Genomic DNA, 21,017 nt, shown 5'->3' with positions numbered 1-21,017 from the left:
TTAGACCAGTAAAAAAAAAAATGTTCTTAATGTGGAGCTAAACTGAAGAAACTTTAAACTCTCATTTAATATAACAACACATTCATCTATAAAGATACTAGCGATGCACACCAATTTTGATATTATTTGGCCGACTAAATTTTTTTCCTTGCAAATTAGCTGATTCTAATAGCAATTTCCAATTTATTTTAGAAATCAGAAAAGTAGAAACAAACTGCGGTCATGCATTAAAAACACGTGCTTGCCCATTTAAAGAGGTGGTGACATACTGTAAGCCACGATGGAAATGGCCACATTGAACTCTCACCTACTGTATAACACTTTTTTTATATCTGCTCTATACGAAAAGTTAAAATATCTGAATTGATTTCAAATAGAGGCAATGATTGCACTTTCATCATGATCTACAAAAAATGTGCATTATAGATTAGTGTAGGCAGATAGTGATTTAAAATAGATTGAATAATGTAAAAATAAAGTAAACGCAATCTTTTGTTGTGAAATTATGCTACATGAAAAGATACCTGCACTAAATTAAAACAGCAGACATTCATTTATTTATTTATTTATTTATTTATCCCTTATTTATTAGGAGTCACCACAGCAAAATGAACTGCCAATTGTTATGTTTTATACAGCTATGCCCTTCCAGCCAAAACTCTGAAATGGGAATCACCCATTCACACTCATTCATACACACACTCATACACTACAGTTAATTTAGTTTATTCAATTCACAATAATATATAGCGCATGTCTTTGGACTGTGGGGGAAACCGGAGCACCCAGAGGAAACCCACGAGGAAACCCAGAGAGAACAAGCAAACTCCACACAGAAATACCAACTGGTCCAGCCAGGACTTGAACCAGTGAACTTCTTGCTTTAAGGCGACAGTGCTAACCACTGAGCCCCCATGTCACCCTTAATTATGATTCACTCCTAAAAAAAGTGATCATGTGATTTATATCTACTTACATTTGGCAGTTTTCGTTTGCTCCTATTGGTGAACTGGCAGGTCAGATGGTACAGGACGCTGCGGCCACGCTCTCGAGCTTGACTCAGGTGAGTTCGACCCACTTTCCTGCCGTGACGTCCATCCTCTAAAAAAACAGCCAAATCAAAACAAGCAAATAAAGTGTGAAGATAGTTAATACAATAATCAACTATAACTGGGATCAAACATGCTTGGTTGGCTCACTGCTGGCCTGTTACCTTCTGTGCTGGAGCCCGAATGGGATTTGCCATACGAGTCGGTGATGTTTTTAAACGACAGGAGGAAAAGGACCACTTCTCCGTTTTCATTTTTAATAGGGACAATGTCCAGCAGACACCAGAAAGTGGTACCTGGGGGTCAAGGAAGGCAAAACGTGAAAGCTTTACTATTTGAGTTGTCCCCTCATTAATTAAAAGTTCATTCATATCCAGAAAGAGTACAGAAAAAAATCATACTCAAGTAAAAGTACCATTACTTGCCCAAAAATGTAGTAAAAGTAAAAAAAAAAAAAAAAAAAAAGCGTAAAAAAGTATCTTTTAAAAAGTAGCCCCTTTACAAGCACTCAAGAATAATAAGTATTACACTGTGAAAGGTTGAAGCGTTTACATGCAATTTGTGCATGTGTGTGTGAAAACGTAACATTCTGTAGTGCATTTAGTGATTTTTTAATTTGTCATTCGGTGATTTCAGTCATTATACAATTAACATTAGTTACAATTACATTAGTTACAATTAGTCTCTGGGCCAATGTGTGTAAAGATTTTGGACATCTTCTTGGACACTTTTAATGCTTCCAAATGTTTTGCTGCATTCATAAAGCACCCGTGTCTTAAGGTAGTTACTTTCTATGTGTGACTTCATTGGATAGAAATCAAAGAACTGGTTTTTCTACTCAGCCAATCACCATAGACAAGAAAAAATAAAGTAGCGACTGCATTTGAAGGAAAATAGTGGAGTAAAAGTACCGATACAGCACTAAAAATGTACTCAAGGCAAAGTAAAATGAAAACTTTTAAAATAAAACTTTTAAAAATAAACTTTTTTTATAGCCCGTTTATGTAATTTGTTACTTCACACCACTGTTCATCTCTAAACAAATCAAAAAGATTCCAAATTTTGAACCAACTGTCTTTATATGGGTGAAAGATATAGCAAATTCTAACTTAAAGTCACTTTTATTCAACTAGCAAGTTTTTTTGTTTGTTTGTTTGACCGGAAATGACACAAACCTTTCTCAAAAGATAATAAGACAATGGAATTTTAGGAATATATCTTTTTCAACTCTTATTCATATTTGTATAAAAACTTTAATTCAGAATTTTCCAGGGAATAAATAATTTCAGGCTGGACTGTGTAAATTTCAACACAACCTCACCGCAATTGGTAGCTTTTTGATTTATTGGCTAATTCGTATGAATTCATACAATCTAATTCGTACAATTTAGTACGATTTGCTCATCCCCCAATGACGGTTGGGTTTAGGGGTGGGGTTAGGTGCCACGCCTCCTTTTAAAAATTGTACAATTTCGTACGACTGAACTGAATTAGCCACTAAACTGAAAAAACGTAAAATACTTACGTTTTCTCATGAGATCAGGCTGGTAAATTTGTATGCATATAGTGTAATATTTCATATAACCTATGTTGAAAAAGTAAAATTGTGAGTAAAAAAAAATTATATTATCATTAAACATATTCATTTATGTAAAAATAAAACAGCATATCTTTTATGACCTGTATTTTAAATGACTAAAATTGTCTTGCTGACAAATCGGTAAAACCTTGAAAGATTTCTTGAAGGAAGCCGAAATGCTTTTAGTTTTTTTCCAAAGAACGTCAAATAGAGAACGTCAAAATGAAAATGAGTGTGATAAATGATCACTAGGCTACTTCTTGAAGATTTGTGACAAAATATATAATGCTTTGAAACTAAAAACTTTAATGAGTATTTTGGAGCGGTTCTGTGATCCATCAAAAGATTCATTTAATAAATATTAAATGATTCTTGTTTCAAATTGCTTTAGTTTACAAATTTATTGGTGTAAAACTAAAGTAAAATTGGGTCCCACTTTACATTAAGTGGCATGACTACTATGCACTTACATGCAAATATAAATACAATGTACTTAATGTGTTGCAGAACACTTCTAATGCTCTTGAGGTGGGATACGGGTAAAGTTTAGGACAGGTTTGGGGGTGTGGTTAGGTTTAAGGGTGGGTTAAGGCGATGTTTCTAAACCACGTTACTGGTGGACCACCAGCTCTGCACATTTTCCATGGCTGTGTTCAAAATCGCTTACTACTCATTAGGTACTGCATTTGAATTTAAACATAGTACTCGGCCGTTAGAAAAGTACATTCTATACAGTATCAATATGAGCAGTATGCATGGAACTCAGACGTTCTGCATCTGCCATTTTGTCATGATCATGTGACCTACCCACGTCAGTTGCGTCACTTTACTCCCAATCATGAATTCTCTCGTTCATCCGATGCACACTTTAGAATCTCGCTGGAAGTAGTTGGTCATCCAGGTATTTCTCACATACTGTTTTTCGAATTTTATGAATTCAAACATACTGCTCGGCTCGTATACTGATTTTAGCGTACAATATAGTATGGAAGTTTGCGATTTCGGACGCAGCTCATGTCTCCTTAACCAAACACACCTGATGCAGATAATCAGCTCATTAGCAGAGACTGAAAGACCTGTAATGAGTGTGACAGGGAAAGGAGACATCCAAAACATGCAGTGCTGGTAGTCTGGAACGTGGTTAAGAAACACTGGGTTAAAGTGTAAGGGATGGCCAACAGTGTAATTACTGTAATGTTATCTCAAAAGTTAATTCCCCATGCAGGTATTAAATCAAGCATGAGTAAAGTGTAAAAACATGTATTAACATAGTAAGTACATGGTAACAAATAATTAATTTCAGTGTACATATTAGTTAAGGCCAGTTAATATAAAGTGGGACCTAAAATTGTATGATAAATCAATATTTTAAAGGAGAATTATTTATTTTTTTGATCCCCAAAACTATTTCCCATATCCATAACCATACCCACATATGCTTTTTATATGATACACTAAATTTATCATTTTATGATGTACAATGTGCTGTTTTAAAAAAAACTGCTCTTTACCGTTCTTCCTGTAATAGCAGACCTCTGTCTGAAACTCTCTCTGTCCTTCCAAGGTTTTCTCCACCTGCTGAGTGACTCTCTCGCTTGTCTCCTGTCCATGCAGAAACTGACACGTGCACGTCTTCTTCATTACCTCAGTGCGCGCAAACCCTGTGAGCTCGCAGAAGCCGTCTGAACAGTACACGATGGGGTATCCGCGACTCCCCTGAGCATTCCCCAGCAGGAAGTTACTGTCTGTACACACCAAATACAGACACACAGAGAAGAGAGTTAATGAATGGTGAGATGCAAAAATAATAATAATAATACAGTTGAATTATTAGGTCTCCTGAATATACCCCCCCCCATTTCTGTTCAACGGAAAGATTTCAAAACATAATAGTCTTAATAACTCATTTCTAATAGCTGATTTCTTTTGTCTTTGCCATGATGACAGTATAATATTTTACTAGATGATTTTCAAGACGCTAATATCCAGCTTAAAGTCTGATTTAAAGGCATGACTAGGTTAATTTAGGGTAAGTTAGGGTAATTAGGCAAATCATTGTATAAAGTGGTTGTTCTAAAGACAATCAAAAAATATATTGCTTAAGAAAAAATATTATAGGTAATACTGTGAAAAATTCCTTGCCCTGTTAAACATCATTTGGGATAATCATTTTGACTTCAACTGTATATATAATGACAATAATACAATAATTACTTGTTATGCCTTACATGAATGCAGAATGTTTACATTATAATATTGACTATAATTTCTCCGCTTCTCATTAACATGCTAATAATAGATTTCCTGAATTCTTTAAGATCACTGAGCGATAACTACAGCATCTGTGTACTGTTTCCATGGCGACTTTGCTATTCATTTTTTTCACTTACTGAAAGTTTAGCAGGGGTGAAGATTATATAAAATTGATTGACCGTGGGTGTCTGTGGATGAGGATAAAATAAGCATCATGATGCACTCCGACTACTCTCAAAGAAAATTCATTCCTGTAACTTAATATAATGATGACACATTTCCACACGGCTAAAATCTTTCAGCTTATTTTAACGTAATTTAAAGTTTAAAGTAACTTGTACTTAACAGTAGAAGAAAAGAAAATCATTTTTTCTTTCGTGTTTGAGTGGAAGTGGACATAACATGGTCTTTTTCAAGGAAATTCCGTTTGCTCATTTTCAACACCTCCTGACAGCTATTTTAGTTTTCCTAAATCTTATCTGTTTTAAAAAGGGGAAACCCTAAAACCTCTAAAAACTGCCTCACAAACTCACAATTAGATAAAATGTTGGGATGTGCATTGTATGTGAACTGTAAGTGTTGTTTCTTATGCTCAAATGAAGCACAACAATTTGGAAGAAAACATTTATATTCATTTTCCCCACAAAATTCAATAACAACAACAAAAACAACAATTGTAACAACAATTAAATCTTTAACCACAGAGCTGCTGGGTGCTCTGGGTTTGTTGATTGATAATACATGTTTTTGCTGCAACTGTGTTTACATTAATTCTACTTATTAAGCTTATTTTTAAAGCAATAGCGTTTATTAGCGTAATTCGAACAGACAACTACATTACCCATAAAACTGTAAAGACTATTCCACCAATCAGTTAGCGGCAATGAGCAAAACAAATCAAAACCAGCCCAATCTAAGGAGGAAATTTAACTAACAATTGTGTAAATTACACAGTATTTAACTGTAATATGAACTATATTTTATTGTAGGACATTTATGCAGTATGAATCAGAATCAGAAAGAATCAGAAAGAGCTTTATTGCCAGGTATGTTTACACATACGAGGAATTTGTTTTCGTGACAGAGCTTCTACAGTGCAACAGGATTACAGAGACAGGACAAAAAACACATAATAAATATATATATATTTTTAAAATAGAAGTAGTGAGTGCAAATATACAGATTGAAACTGTATTTTAAAGTTACTGTATTACTGTATTTTACTGTATTTTAAAGTTACATGAAAATTGTGTGAAAATTATATTTTACAGTAAAGATATGCATACAATACTGTAATATACAGCAAGATGAATGGTGCTGTAAATGTAAATGCAGTATTTTTGCTGTAACTGATTTAAAATAAGTCACTGGCAAACTGCTGCCAGTTAGTTTACATCAGGAAAAGATGTAAACTAACTGGAAAGAATTCATATGATTTCATTTGTGCGAAAACGTAGGAAACCCAAAACCCACCCCTAAACCCAGCAGTAAATAGGGAACAGGCAAATCATACTTATATGTAAAGTACACTGTAATAAATTATAAGATTGATTAGCCCTGCCTTTACGCTTGGGATTATATTTATGCACCTGTTTGTTCCTTTTCCAAACTTTAATTGCAAGACGATACTCTTAATAAACTGCTATTTGAACCTCAACTTTGTTGTGCAGGCGTCCTCACAGGACACTAACCTTGTTTTTGTTGTTAAACGATGACCAAATGTGCTATTTGTAAAAAGAAAAAAAAATTTTTGGAAAAAGGAAAAAGTTTAACCTACATATCCTAAAAAAATACTTGTTCATATTGTTAATATATGTAGTTATATTTACAGTGTTTTATGACAACAGCAATTATTTGTACCTAAGCTTTTTTTGTCATTCTTTAAAATATATATTTTTTTCTGATTTAAATGTATGTTAAAAGTGGAAGAATGTATGAAATATTTAGAGATTTCATACATAATTACATAATTACAATTAATCTGTATAATCACATTAATTAATGTGTATAATTACAGTAACAATCATTATAATCACATTAGTTAATTTGTATAATACATTAATAACATGTATAATTACAGTAATAATCTTTAAAAATCACATAAATTAATCTGTATAATTACAATTAAAACATATCGACAGTAATAATTTGTAGAATGACAGATTATTAGATCAGATTATTATTAAAAAAATATTATACAATAATCTGTAAAATTGCAGTAATGATTAGTAAAATGGCAGTAATTACCTTTTTCCCTATTTTTTCACAGTTTAAATGCAAAATATCAACAGTAATAAACTGTAATTTAGTGATTTTTTTTTTTGCTTCAGTGTTTGCTTAAATTTTTTTGCTTGTAATTTTGTGAAATGGTTATTTTCTGTAGTTTAACTGAATATCTCTGGAAGCCTTGCTGCCAGTCTTTTGACCATTTTTTTACAGTGTGGTATGAGGGGGCAATCCCCCCCCCCCCCCCCCCCCAACCTAAGCTTTTTTTAATCATTCTTTAATTTTTTTTAATTTAAATGTTAAAAGTGGAAAAAAGGAAATATGTATGGAATATTTAGAGATTTCATGCATAATTACATGAATTAATCTGTATAAGCACATTAATTAATGTGTATAATTACAGTAACAATCATTATAATCACATTAATCAATTAATATTACAGTAATAATCTTTACAATCACATTATTCAATCAGTATAATTGCAATAATATATATATATATATATATATTTACAGTAATAATTGGTAATAAATGACAGCAATAATCCATATAATTGCAGTAAGAATTAGTAAAATATTACAAATTATGTACAGTATTTACCAGTTTAAATGCAAATTCTCAACAGTAATAAACTGTAATTTAATGAGTTTTGACCATAAATTATGGTCTGTATTTTTACAGTTTTTGCATGTAACTTTGTTAAATGGTTATTTAATTTAACGGAATGTATTTTGGAAGCCCTGCTGCCAGTCTTTTGACTGTTTTTTACAGATTTTTTTTTTTTTACAGTGTGGTATGAACCGTTATGGGGTGCTCAAACGTATACTTATATGATTATTATATATTCTATATATATTTAATATATTCTATATATATTAATATATACTTATATAATTAATATACTCTATTATGTTAATTATTGATATTATTATTTAAGATACAGCTCAGAGCAAACTATTTCTCACTATTTAGAGGACTGACCCCCCCATACATGTTGTTTTGACGTCCTTAAGGGGGATCAAGCATTAATTCAATCCCCTCAAACCCCCCTGCACACTGCACACTGCATACAGTATACTTTCATGCACTTTCAAAACAAGCACAAGAACAAACACCCATAGATGAATTATTTCCACTCAGTCAGTCATTCAATTGTGATATTTGATAAATGATCTCAATGAAAAGCCATTATTATTAAACGTTATGAAAAGCACGCAATTGATTGGTGTCTTGTTACTCTTTACAAATCTCCAAGTGCAGTTCATCCATCCATGCGTTCAATTGTTCCCTGTTTGTGTAAAGATCAATAGACAGCACTGATGCAGACAAAACTATAAATAAAGCTTAAGCATGACCTCAGCACCGAGCAGTACATCAGCACACAGATCAAACCCTAGTGTGAGAAACGCATCTGCACCTGTGACATAATAATGAACAAATAAATGAAATGAGTATGAAGCCATTGATTTTCCTAACTGAGCAAATACAACTCAATGCGGATCTGATTTCATGCACTTACCCATTTCATATGCGTACATACAGTAAGTGAATGGCACATGATATCGGATAGGGGTTTTGACTTCATCTGTTGCTAATAATATTTCATACGGTGATTTCGCTGAAAGAAAATTATTCTGCTACAGTTGACGTACAAGATTGTAGATGAGATTGCCAATTTGTCTGCTGGTTTTAGTCATTATCATGGGTCTGTGGTATCAGATAAGCTAGAACGAATGCTGTGTGTTATTTAACTGTAGATGCGATAATCTCAAGCCGCAGAGCTTCAATAGATGAAGCTCCAAAAAAGGATAAAATCAGTCAAAAAAAAATTAAAGATTAAATAGGTTTCTGGCATCAACTTACAAAAATAAAAGACTAATTTGTTTAAAAAATTACCCACTTTATTAGGTACACCTTTCTAGCACCATATTGACATGATAGCATCACGCAGTTGCTGCAGATTTGTCAACTGCACATCCATGATGTGTATCTCCTGTTCCACCACATCCCAAAGGTGCTCTATTGGATTGAGGATCTGGTGACTGTGTAGGCCATTTAAGTACAGTGAACCCATTGTCATGTTCAAGAAACCAGTCTGAGATGATTCATGCTTTATGACATGGCGCGTTATCCTGCTGGAGTTAGCCATCAGAAGATGGGTACACTGTGGTCATAAAGGGATGGACATGGACAGCAACAATACTCAGGTAGGCTGTGGCGTTGACACGATGCTCAATAGGTACTAGTGGGCCCAAAGTGTGCCAAGAAAATATCCCCCACACCATTACACCACCACCACCAGCCTGAACTGTTGATACAAGGCAGGATGGATTGATGCTTTCGTATTGTTGACGCCAAATTGTGACTCATCAAGCCAGGCAACATTTTTCCAATCTTCTATTCAGTCTTCCAATTTTGGTGAGCCTGTGCGAATTGTAGCCTCAGTTTTCTGGTTCTTATGTGACAGAAGTGGCACCCTGTGTGGTCTTCTGCTGCTGTAGCCCATCTGCCTCAAGGTTTGACGTGTTGTGCGTTCAGAGATGTTCTTCTGCATACCTCGGTTGTAACAAGTGCTTATTTAAGTTACTGTTGCCTTTCTATCAGCTTGAATCAGTTTGGCCATTCTCCTCTGACCTCTAGCATCAACAAGGCATTTTGCGCTCACAGAACTGGATATTATCACTTTTTCAAACCATTCTCTGAAACCCCTAAAGATGGTTGTGCGTAAAAATCCCAGTAGATCAGCAGTTTCTGAAGTACTCAGACCAGCCCAACAACAATGCCACATTCAAAGTCACATAAATCACCTTTCTTCCCCATTCTGATGCTCGGTTTGAACTGCAGCAAAACATCTTGACCATGTCTACATGCCTAAATGCATTAAGTTGCTGCCATGTCATTGGCTGATTAGAAATTTGCGGTAACGAGCAGTTGGACAGATGTACCTAATAAAGTGGCCGGTGAGTGTAAATACATGTATACAGTGTGTAATATATAATAATACATATATATATATATATATATATACGTATATATATATATATATATATAATTTTTTTTTTTTTCAGATTTGTATGGATCATAAGACTGAATTACGTTGTTGCATAAACTAGTCATTTAAAACAATTAGTCATTATGATTAATCATAAATTAATCATAAATAGTTTTTTATTTCAGCATTTTTTAAGGTAAATAAAAACAAGAAATGTTCTGTTTTTTGTTAGTAAATTTATGTATTATGTTATATGTAACATGTATTGACAAGTTTAAAAAAAAATAAGTGAACATATTTAATATGTCAAGGATATACACAATAGGGTTTTGAAAACAAAACTTATTTCCATTGTGGTCCTTGACATGAAGAGCAGATTAAACTACTCCCAGGTACACTGTGACACTATGTTAAAAAAGCATCAACAATAAAACATAGCTTTTAGATTTTAGACTAAAACTAACCACATTTGAATTATTTTTAATATCCACAGGCAGTTTATTCTATAGCATTGCCCCAGAAAATTTTAAATACTAATGGCCATATACGTATACAGTTTTAAAATGACAATGTAAAATCCGTAAGACTTTGCCTAATGTTGCTTGTTTACATTTATATATTTATACTATTTATATTATATATTTTTTACAAAGATGCAAACACACACACACCTACTTGTCTGTGTTTACTGGTCTTGATGCTTTTGGAAATTTGCTCATTTAGTGCGACAGATTTACAACCAGACACAGAAAAATAATTGCATAAAAATAAAATGGAAATCCTCAACAAAACAATTGAACTTGCCACTGTTTTCATAAATTATATTATACTAGACTACCCTTGTCATTCAAAACAAGTGTGTGTTTGTTTATTCACACATACTGTACAATCTTTCCCTGTCAATCTATTTAAACACACACTGCTAAATGCCACAGAAGCCAACGGTTTGACAGATTCAGCTTTCCAAGATAGTGAGAGGATATTGTGCAAACTGAAGAAAACCATTATGCGCAGTGGTATTAAAGCAAGATGTTCTTGGTATCTGGTTGCTATGGAAATGTGTGCATATATATATATATATATATATATATATATATATATATATATATATATATATATATATATATATATATATAGATAGATAGATAGATAGATAGATAGATAGATAGATAGATAGATAGATAGATAGATAGATAGATAGATAGATAGATAGATAGATAGATAGATAGATAGATAGATAGATAAAAACATATGCCAATGTGCATATTTCTGTCACTGGGGTTACCAGGAAACTGTGTCTGCAGTTTATTTTTAATAGAAACTGTAAAAACCCGTTCATATCTCTGCAATCTGTGGGAAAATATATACCTGAACACCCACATAAAGAAACCAGATTTTTAAAATACCGACTGTGACATTTTCACTTTTATGCTCTTTCTTCTGGAATGACTAATGGTGCAATCACTGTCAGAAGCTGAGAATATATCAAACTAGTGATGATTTAATTGCCAACAGAATGCTGATAATAATCACTAACAAACCATGGAAACAGATGTTACTACTGCGGTAAAACCTAGAGGGATGCTATACCTTGAAATAATGGCAGTGCTCAGGGATGTGAAAAAACATGACATTCATGCACTTCCACACACAGTATTGCCCGCAGAAAATCGGGCAAAAATTATTGCCGGGCAAAAATCATAATTTGTGGAATGAAAACTATAAGAACGTACCCTTTTTCTGTTATTAAGTGATAGTTTCTAAGTTAATTTCAGGAGGAGCACAGGCAGATGTGTTGACAAGGCTAATTTATTGTTGACAACCATGCTATTACCAAATCAGCTTAAAGGTGCAGTATGTAAACCTGACACCCAGTGGTTGAACTAGGTATTGCATACCTGGATCAAAACACATGCAAGCGCAGGTTGCCAGATTGAGGACCAACAGGAGCAAGCTTGACTATTGAGTCTAAAGGCTAATTTAAGGCTGATTTAAATCATGTTCTAAATAAAAGCAACGGCATGCGATATAAGGAATATTTTCATATTAAAAGGAATTTTTGTCCAAACCATTACCGGAAATTTATATTTTAGAAACGGGTTCTATTCTTTGAAGCTGAACAACAGAAAACTTGATCACCTCAGGTAAATCTCATGTGGTTTATTAAGTGTTAAATGCTAATAATGTGAGTTTGAATGCCATTTTACATGACATTTATTGCTATACTACTGAAAGCAGCAGCAGATAGTTCACCTCAGATCTTGTAAATAAAATAAACCGTTTAAAATTGAGCTTTAGAACTGTGAAGCTAAGTGCAAGCCAACACACATCAGTGATTCAGCATGTACATTTAATAATGTTAAACAGGTTTAATATGTATTAATTAAATTATAAACATAGGTTAATAGCTGTATTTAAATTTCTGTCGTGTTTCGTCTGGTGCAAAGTCAAATTGCTTATCAATGCAAATGTCAGGGTTCTGCCACTCTGGTCTTGTAAATTCTTGTTTTGGTGGCAGAGTCAAGACACTAGCTCTGTCTTGTCCTTTATGTTGTGCTCGCCTCGAGTTTTCTTGGGTCGAGCATTCGTTTTCTGTCATTGTGTGTGTCTCTGTATTGGCGCCGCTTGATACGGGAGCGCGGGGTTTGTGCGTGCTTGGGACGCGTGCTCTTGTACTCGTGTTTGTGTTTTGTTCTGTCAGCATTGCGTTGTTTCATTCTCAGCGTCTCAGTCTGGTTGGTTTTGGTTTCGGTTGAAACAGTAATGAATGTAATGACTATTTATGTAATAAATAGTAATAAAACAAGTGCGTTGCATATGTGTGAATGCACGGTGAGGTGTCTTCATCTATCGTGTGCTCATGTCTTGCATCTGTTTGTTGTCTAAGCCCGTGGCTCAGTGTTTACTTCAGTATTGTGCTTTTAGTGTTGTCTTGTGAACATGCGGTTAATGAGTTCTCTCATTGGCTGCATGTTCTTGTCCCATTTTACGTGAGCACATGGCTTGTGGTGTTCTTGTGTCATGTGCTCTCCCGTCTATTGTCTAGTCCTACATTCCTTGTTAACCCATTATTAGTTTATCATGTTCACCTGTTTGTGTGTTAATTATTTCTGCTTGTATTCTCCTCATGTCTGCTGTCCTGTGCCAGTTCGTCGTCTGTCACCTTGTCCTGTGTGTTCCACCCCTGATCCCTGCCAGCCTGGCCATTCTAGTTTGTCTTGATTGTTTAATTGTTTTATTACTGTTTTCCCCCTCGGGTTGTTTGTTTTGCCTTTTTATTTTATTGCAAGTAAATAACCCTCTATTATGCACTTGGGTCCTTGCTCCTTTTTCCCATCACCGAAACCTGACAGCAAATCTCATCATGTAGCGTGTTGTTAGTACACTGGGTTACAATGTAACCTGCTCACCTAATGTTTATACCCATAATATTTATATTATTTGCTAATTAATAGCCACCTCATGTGGAACTCTGAATCTGCTACTCATTTTGGATTTTGGTACTGTCCACCAGAGGTCGCATTTCAGTCACGGACGCATACTTTGAGAGCCTTTCTGACTGAATGAATGAAATCCGCGGTTTTCCAACAAGGCAACGCAAGGTACTGAAATATAATTGGCTAAACTGGCATTGGGTGACAGGGAAACCCAACCTAAACTGGCATTCCCTGACAAGGGAAATAGCATGAGTTAGGCTGTCTTTCTGAGTCCTCTCCTTGGACATCATCACATACTCTATACACACATTCTATTCATTCAAATATCTGTAAGGTTGAACTTGTGAAATGCAACTGCACAAAAAAAACTACTTTTGCTGCTTATTCAAACTACTTGTTTATAATGATCTGAAACAACACAATTCTTAAGTCTTTTTGGGACAACTTAATTGTTTTATGTTCAATCCACTTAAATTTTTAAAAGCAATTAAGTTACCTTAATCAATTTGCATTGGGACAACATGAAGGGTTTGCACTGTAAAAATGCAGGGTTCCACTCAATTCATTTACGTCGTGCCAACACAAATAAATTAAGCTAACTTCGTGATGCTTTTAAAACAAATTTCAGAAGAAGCATGATCTGTTTTGACGAGGCTAATTCATTATTGACAATTATTCTATTATCCAATCAGCTTAATATCAAACCCCTACAAATAGTCACACACTTTATACCTCTGCTTTCTCTCGAATTCAGCATCCTTCCACCACCCCAACTCCACACTATTAAACCTGATACCTACTTAAATCTGAGGCGGAGCATTCTGGAGCCATGCTAAACACTGTGCTCCGACCCCTATTTCTCTCTATCCTGATAAGTGGAATAACACGAGTTAGGGTGCCTTTCTGAGCTCAAAGCCCTCTCCCTAGACAGCAACCAAAATATGCTTATTCTATTCAGTTAAATATCTGTGAGTGTGAACCTGTTAAACAAATGTAAGTGGATTGAACATGAAACAATAAGTTGTCCCCCCAAAAAACTGAATGACAGAATCTAATTATTATAGTTTTACAAATATATGAAGCAGCACAACTGTTTTCAACATTGGTGATACTAATAAGGGATGTTTCTTGAACGTGAAAGAAGAATTCCATACTATTGTAGACTTGAAATGATTATGCTGAAAATTGAGCTGTATAGTGACTGGAATAATTAACGTTTAAAAATATTAAATTAACAGTAAACAAGCTAAATTATCCGTCAGTGAGGTAAATTAAATAATAATGTTTCTCAGTTTGAATTATTTTACTTACCCAACTGGCATATAATTTAGTTAGTTTGAAGGAAAAACTGGCAAAATTCTGACTCCTTTCTAAAAACAAAACAGTATATTTTATTTACTTGTCTAAAAATGCTTCTTGATTTAAGGATTTGAGATTTGAAATCGAAAGGAGAGAATTTAAGTTTTTTTTGAGTGTATGAACAATGACAGAATGTAATTATTATGGTTTTTACAAATATATGAAGCAGCACAACGGTTTTCAACAGTGATGATAATAATAAGGGATGTTTCTTGAACGTGAAATCACCATATTAGAATAATTTCAGAAGGATTTCATTCCAATGTAGACCAATTTCAATCATGACTGGAATAAATAACATTTAAAAATATGAAAAAAAGCTAAATTAACTATTAACAATATACAAGGTAAATTATCTGCCAGTGAGGTAAATTAAATAATCCTGTTTCTCAGTTTGAATTCAGATTATTTTACTTACCCGAATGGCAAATATTTTAGTTCATTTTCAGGAAAAACTCAAACGTTTGACTCATTATTTCTGAAAACAAAACAGAATATTTTACCAGCCTAGAAAATGTTTCTAGATTTAAGAAGTTTTATATTAGGACTAAAAACAAGAGAACATTTAATAAAAGCCTTTTTTCAGTCTATAGATAAAATATAAAAGAGAATTTTACACTATAGGTCCACATTAAGGAGTTCAAAACCTTAAATAAATGCCTCTCGATTTTATCCAGGTCTAAGTGAAAGGCTGGAAAATATTTATAACAATGAGCCACAACAATCAGGCCACTTCATGATATGATATGCATGATCAGTTCAACAATTTTAATGAAGCACGGGCTGAAAAAAAACCCCTCAACATTGATCCTTTAAGGCCTAGTCAAGCACCTCTCTGTTCTAATAATCCTCTCCAGATCTTTAGTCTGCCTCAGCTAATTAAAAGTGCTTTAAATGATTATGAAGGAGACTTAAAAAACAAGACAGAGAGGGGAATACGCACACGCGGCATCACGTCTCTCACTCACACTTGCACATACTCGATTTAGACAGTCCGTTTTGCTTAAGATGGGTGTGACACGATAGCGGGAGGCTGTTCTGAAAAGTGAGAGAGCAAATGGTCAGCGTGACATTTCATAGTGTGAAAATCTGTCCCCGGGAACTGCAGAGAAAATGATTCATGATTGATATGATTGGCTGTACAGTGAGTTAAAGACATTGCCTTTTTTGCTAAATGGAAATTCTCCCTCAGAATATCTCTGTGTGCACAAAGCAAAGAGATGTTGATGTGGAAGTGGATGTGAGGAACCTTTCTTTGGCTTGTTTCATTTGATCTGCTGTCACCAGATTGTAATTTTTTCTAGGTTTAATAGCGTCATCACATAAGAGCGGTAAGAAGGTGAAAGGCTACTAGTGAATTCCCCAGAGAGCTCATTAAATGACTCCTTACAGTCTAACCAGGAAGTAGAGTGACACCAGATGTTTCAATATGTCTGAATTTCAGAGTGCTTGAAGAAGGTGCGAACTCTTATTAGATCAGAACATGACTCTCAGGCACTCTCTGTTTGAAACTGTTGCCAGAAACTATATATGACTTTATACAGTTAATGTATATACAGTTAAAACTCTAGTAAAGGTTTGTTCAGACGTACATTGATGCAAAAAACTATTTATTTCAGATTAAATTCAGAGTGAAACCAATTGAATTGCTTTTACTGTAGCTGTTTGTGGCGTGAACAGAAAAATAAAACCATGAATCTATCTGTTTTCATATAGCAGGTGTAAAAAGTGTGCATGGACAATATGACATCCACATTTATAGTAATGAAGTTTTAACAATTCAGAGTAAAACCAATACAAATGGATTTAGTTGTTTGTAGAGTGAACAGAAAAATTTAACTTGAATCTGAGGCTGAATCTGCCTATTATTTACATAGTAGGTGTTAAAAGAGTGCCTGAGCAAAATAATATATTACAAGTGATGAAGGTTTAACAATTTAGTGTGAAACCAGTTCAAATGGAATTTGTGATTTGTAGTGTGAATAGAAACATAAAGCCAGAATCTGAGGTTGAATCTGCCTATATAAATTGTCTCCAGAAATTAATTTGTGAGCCAAATAATATATCCCAATTTATAGTATTTACAGTGAATTCGGATCAAATTTATTTAGTTGTTTGAAGTGTGAACAGAAAAATGAAGCCAGAATCTGAGGCTGAATCCAACATCTTCCATACTATATAGGCTAAAACACTGGGCGTGAAAATAGCATACACAAATTTATAGTATTCTAAAACACAAGTGATGTAGGTTTAACAATTCAGAGTGAATCCAAATCAAATGCATTTTCTTTTTAGTGTAAACAGAAAAATTAAACCAGAACCCAAGGCTGAATCTGCCTAGTTCCATACTTTATAGTCCAGAAACCAATGCGTGAGCTAAATAATATATGCAAATTTGTATTATTCAAAACACAAGTGATGCAGGTAAAACAATTCAGAGTGAATCTGATTCAAATGCATTTAGCTGTTGTTTGTAGTGTAAACAGAAAAATTAAACCAGAACCCAAGGTTGGATATGTCTATTTTCATACGATATAGTAAACAGAAATCAGTGCATGAGACAAATAATATATCCAAATTCATAATATTCAAAACACAAGTGATGCAGGTTTAACAATTCTAAGTTAAACCAATTCAATTCAATTTAGTTGTTTGTAGTGTGAACAAAAAAGTTGCACTAGAACCTAAGGCCTAATCTGGATATTTCCATACTTTATAGTCCAGAAACCAATGTGTGAGCTAAATAATATATGCAAATTTGTAGTATTCAAAACACAAGTGATGCAGTGAAACAATTCAGAGTGAATGCAATTCAATTGCAATTAGTGTAAACCAAACAATTTAACTGAAGCCCAAGGGTGAATCTGCCAAATAAAATATCCAAATTCATAGTATTCAAAACACAAGTGATGCAGGTTTAACAATTCAGAGTGAAACCAATTAAAATGAATTTAGTTGTTCGAAGTGTGAACAGAAAAGTTACACTAGAATCCAAGGGTGAATTAGTGTACTCCCATACAAATAGGAGTCCCCCCTCGACCCCCAAAAGGGAGCCAAATGATAAATAAATATATAAATTAATAGTATTCAAAACAATTCAGAGTGAAATCGATTAAAATTTATTTAGTTGTTGTTAGTGTGAACAGAAAAATGAAACCAGAATGTGAAGCTGAATCTACCAAGTTCCATACTATATACTGTAGTAGGCTAAATTACTGGGCTTGAAAACAATATATCCAAATTTATAAAACACGAGTGATGAAGGTTTATCAATTCAAAGTGAAACCAATTCAAATGAATTTAGTTGTTCGTAGTGTGAACAGAAAAGTTACACTAGAACCCAAGTGTGAATCTCTCTATTCCCATACAAAATAGTATCCCGAAAAAAAAAACGTGAGCCAAATAATATATCTAAATTTACAGTGTTCAAAACAATTCAGAGTAAATTCGATTCAAATGTATTTAGTTGTTTGTAGTTTGAACAGAAAAATTAAACCAGAATCTGAAGCTGAATCTACCAAGTTCCATACTATGTACTGTAGCAGGCTAAACGACTTGGCTTGAAAATAATATATCAAAATTCTTAGTATTCAAAACATAAGTGATGCTGGTTTAACAAATCAGAGTAAAACCAATTCAAATTATTTTAGCTGTTTGTAGTGTGAACAGAAAAGTTACACTAGAACCCAAGGATGAATCTCTCTATTCCTATACAAAATAGTATCCCGAAAAAAGCACGAGCCAAATAATATATATAAATTTATAGTATTCAAAACATTTCGGAGTGAATTCGATTCAAATGTATTTAGTTGTTTGTAGTGTGATCAGACAAATGAAACTAGAATCTGAATCTACCAAGTTCCATACTATATACTGTAGTAGGCTAAACAACAGGGCTTGAAAAAAATATATCCAAATTTATAGTATTCAAAACATAAGAGATGCAGGTTTAACAATTCAAAGTGAAACCAATTCAAATTAATTTAGTTGTTCGTTGTGTGAACAGAAAAGTTACACTAGAACCCAAGTGTGAATCTCTCTATTCCCATACAAAATAGTATGCCGAAAAAAACGTGAGCCAAATAATATATATAAATTTATAGTATTCAAAACAATTCACGGTGAATTCGATTCAAATGTATTTAGTCGTTTGTAGTATGAACAGAAAAATTAAACCAGAATCTGAAGCTGAATCTACCAAGTTCCATACTATATACTGTATAAGCAAATAGTATGGGCTTTAAAATAATATACCCAAATGTGTAGAATCTAAAACACAAGTTATGAAGGTTAAACAATTCAGTGAATACAATTCAAATGCTTTTACTCATTTGTAGTGTGAACAGAAACATTTTAAGTTGTCTCTTTGGCATTTCTAAGTTATTTTTGAGCACAAAAGCCAGACTAAATTATGCCTGCTCTATAATGACCTTCCTTAGCCTCTATAACAAAACAGTGGAAATTGCCTCATAAATATATTTATGCCATCTTTGATAAGCAGCAATCAGAGCAGAGACAATTCCCTTTCTGTGCCACATTTACAGAGTAAATATATTGCCCTAGATGACTAAACGAGATGAATAAACCCAGCGACTTACACCTTACACTGATGGATCACACAATAACACACTGACTAACGCTATTGTGTCTGTCAGTTTCCCTCAAAGAGGAAAAGTTCAACACTTCAGCACACACTATCACACATTCACGGTTGAGTCATGTCCACCTTCATGGCTTTAGCACACTTTGTGTTCTCTCAATAGACATGATGGCAGGTAGAGAGGGAATGAGGACCACTTATACCAAATGATCCCATCATCTAATGCCCTCCATGTTTTATTCAGACAAATTTGCACAAACTGTACAGCAGAACTCCCACACCACTGAACATCGAGCAGTGGGCAATGAATAACACTTCAAGCGTTTTCAAGTAGTTCTGCTCTTAAATGTTCGCACACAAAAACACTCAATTACAGCTCAGGCATGGTTTATGCATTGCAAAAAAACTAAAATAAATAAATAAAAAAAATCACGACTAGATCCAGCACAATGCAGTTCCTTACAATAATACAACCTCATTTGACCCACTGACACTAAAATAAAGCATTCAGCCTTTAAGCTTTGCATATTTCAGCATGAATGTGAAGTAGAACGCCGATTTACAATCTATTTTCAAGAAAACATTATATTGAAGCACATATTATGGCGCTTTTTCTTTAATCTAAGCTGAATGAGATGTTCTTATCAGCCTAAATCTGCACTGACTACAAAATACATGATTCATACAGCATTCTCAGTGCAAAGATATAATGAAAATGGCACATTGGAGAAATGAGGAAGATCTAATACTCTAGTGCTCAGCATAAATGAGTACACCTTGTACAGATCTTTCTTTTAAATTAATAATTTCAATAGGATGCTATGGAAATTTTTTTATCTGTATATACTGTACATTACATTAGTCAGTACCAAAGCCAAAACTGGAACTTATTTAACAAAATAACAAGATCATGGTGCAAAAACGAGTGCATACTGTACAATAACTTTATTATCTTTCTATTGCTAAAGATGTTAGGTGGTCAAAACTCTTATTTTTTTAATGAACATAACTATTTAATAAAACAGCTTAGTTTGAATGCACCAAAATATATCATCTATATTCACTGAGAAATGCATAAAAATATTTAAATGGGGTGATTATGCATATATCATAGCAAATAAAATCTGTGCAAGAAAGACATTCTGGATTCAAGATTTCTAACTTGAATCTTTATGATTATCCTTTTTATTAACATTATTTTATTATCCTTGTTCAAAATATAATGAAATTGTAAATGTATTTAAATTAACCACCCGCTTAGAATGTAATCACTCGGTTATCAGCTGATAGATATGGGCCAGTAGGGGCCTTCTGTGCCTACTAGTAGGCTCAGAAAGCTGTTATCACCCATCCAGATGGTTAATCAGCTATACTAATAGAGAAGACTCCAGATTCAGATCTGTTTTTACATTACTGTGATGGTTGGGTTTAGGGTAGATGTTAATAAAATACAATTAATGGGAAATATAATAAATTATATAAATAATTCTCGTGGTTAATACAACACAAGCTCACGGCAAT

The 21,017-nt window shown here is 33.8% G+C and overlaps 1 protein-coding gene across 1 annotated transcript in view; it reads right to left on the bottom strand.

Moving 5' to 3' along the window:
* Positions 1–21,017, bottom strand: part of kcnh4a (potassium voltage-gated channel, subfamily H (eag-related), member 4a) — a 56,383-nt gene that overhangs the window by 33,084 nt on the left and 2,282 nt on the right. Inside the window, exons 2-4 of the mRNA XM_056450442.1 lie at positions 4,140–4,373; positions 1,214–1,345; positions 977–1,101 (exon numbers count right to left, since the gene is read on the bottom strand). Coding sequence (XP_056306417.1) covers positions 977–1,101; positions 1,214–1,345; positions 4,140–4,373 — 491 coding nt within the window. The remainder of the gene's footprint in view (positions 1–976; positions 1,102–1,213; positions 1,346–4,139; positions 4,374–21,017) is intronic.

The sequence above is a fragment of the Danio aesculapii genome, chromosome 3, assembly GCF_903798145.1.
Source record: "Danio aesculapii chromosome 3, fDanAes4.1, whole genome shotgun sequence".
Taxonomy (NCBI): domain Eukaryota; kingdom Metazoa; phylum Chordata; class Actinopteri; order Cypriniformes; family Danionidae; genus Danio; species Danio aesculapii.
This window is presented reverse-complemented; position numbering and strand designations above follow the sequence as displayed.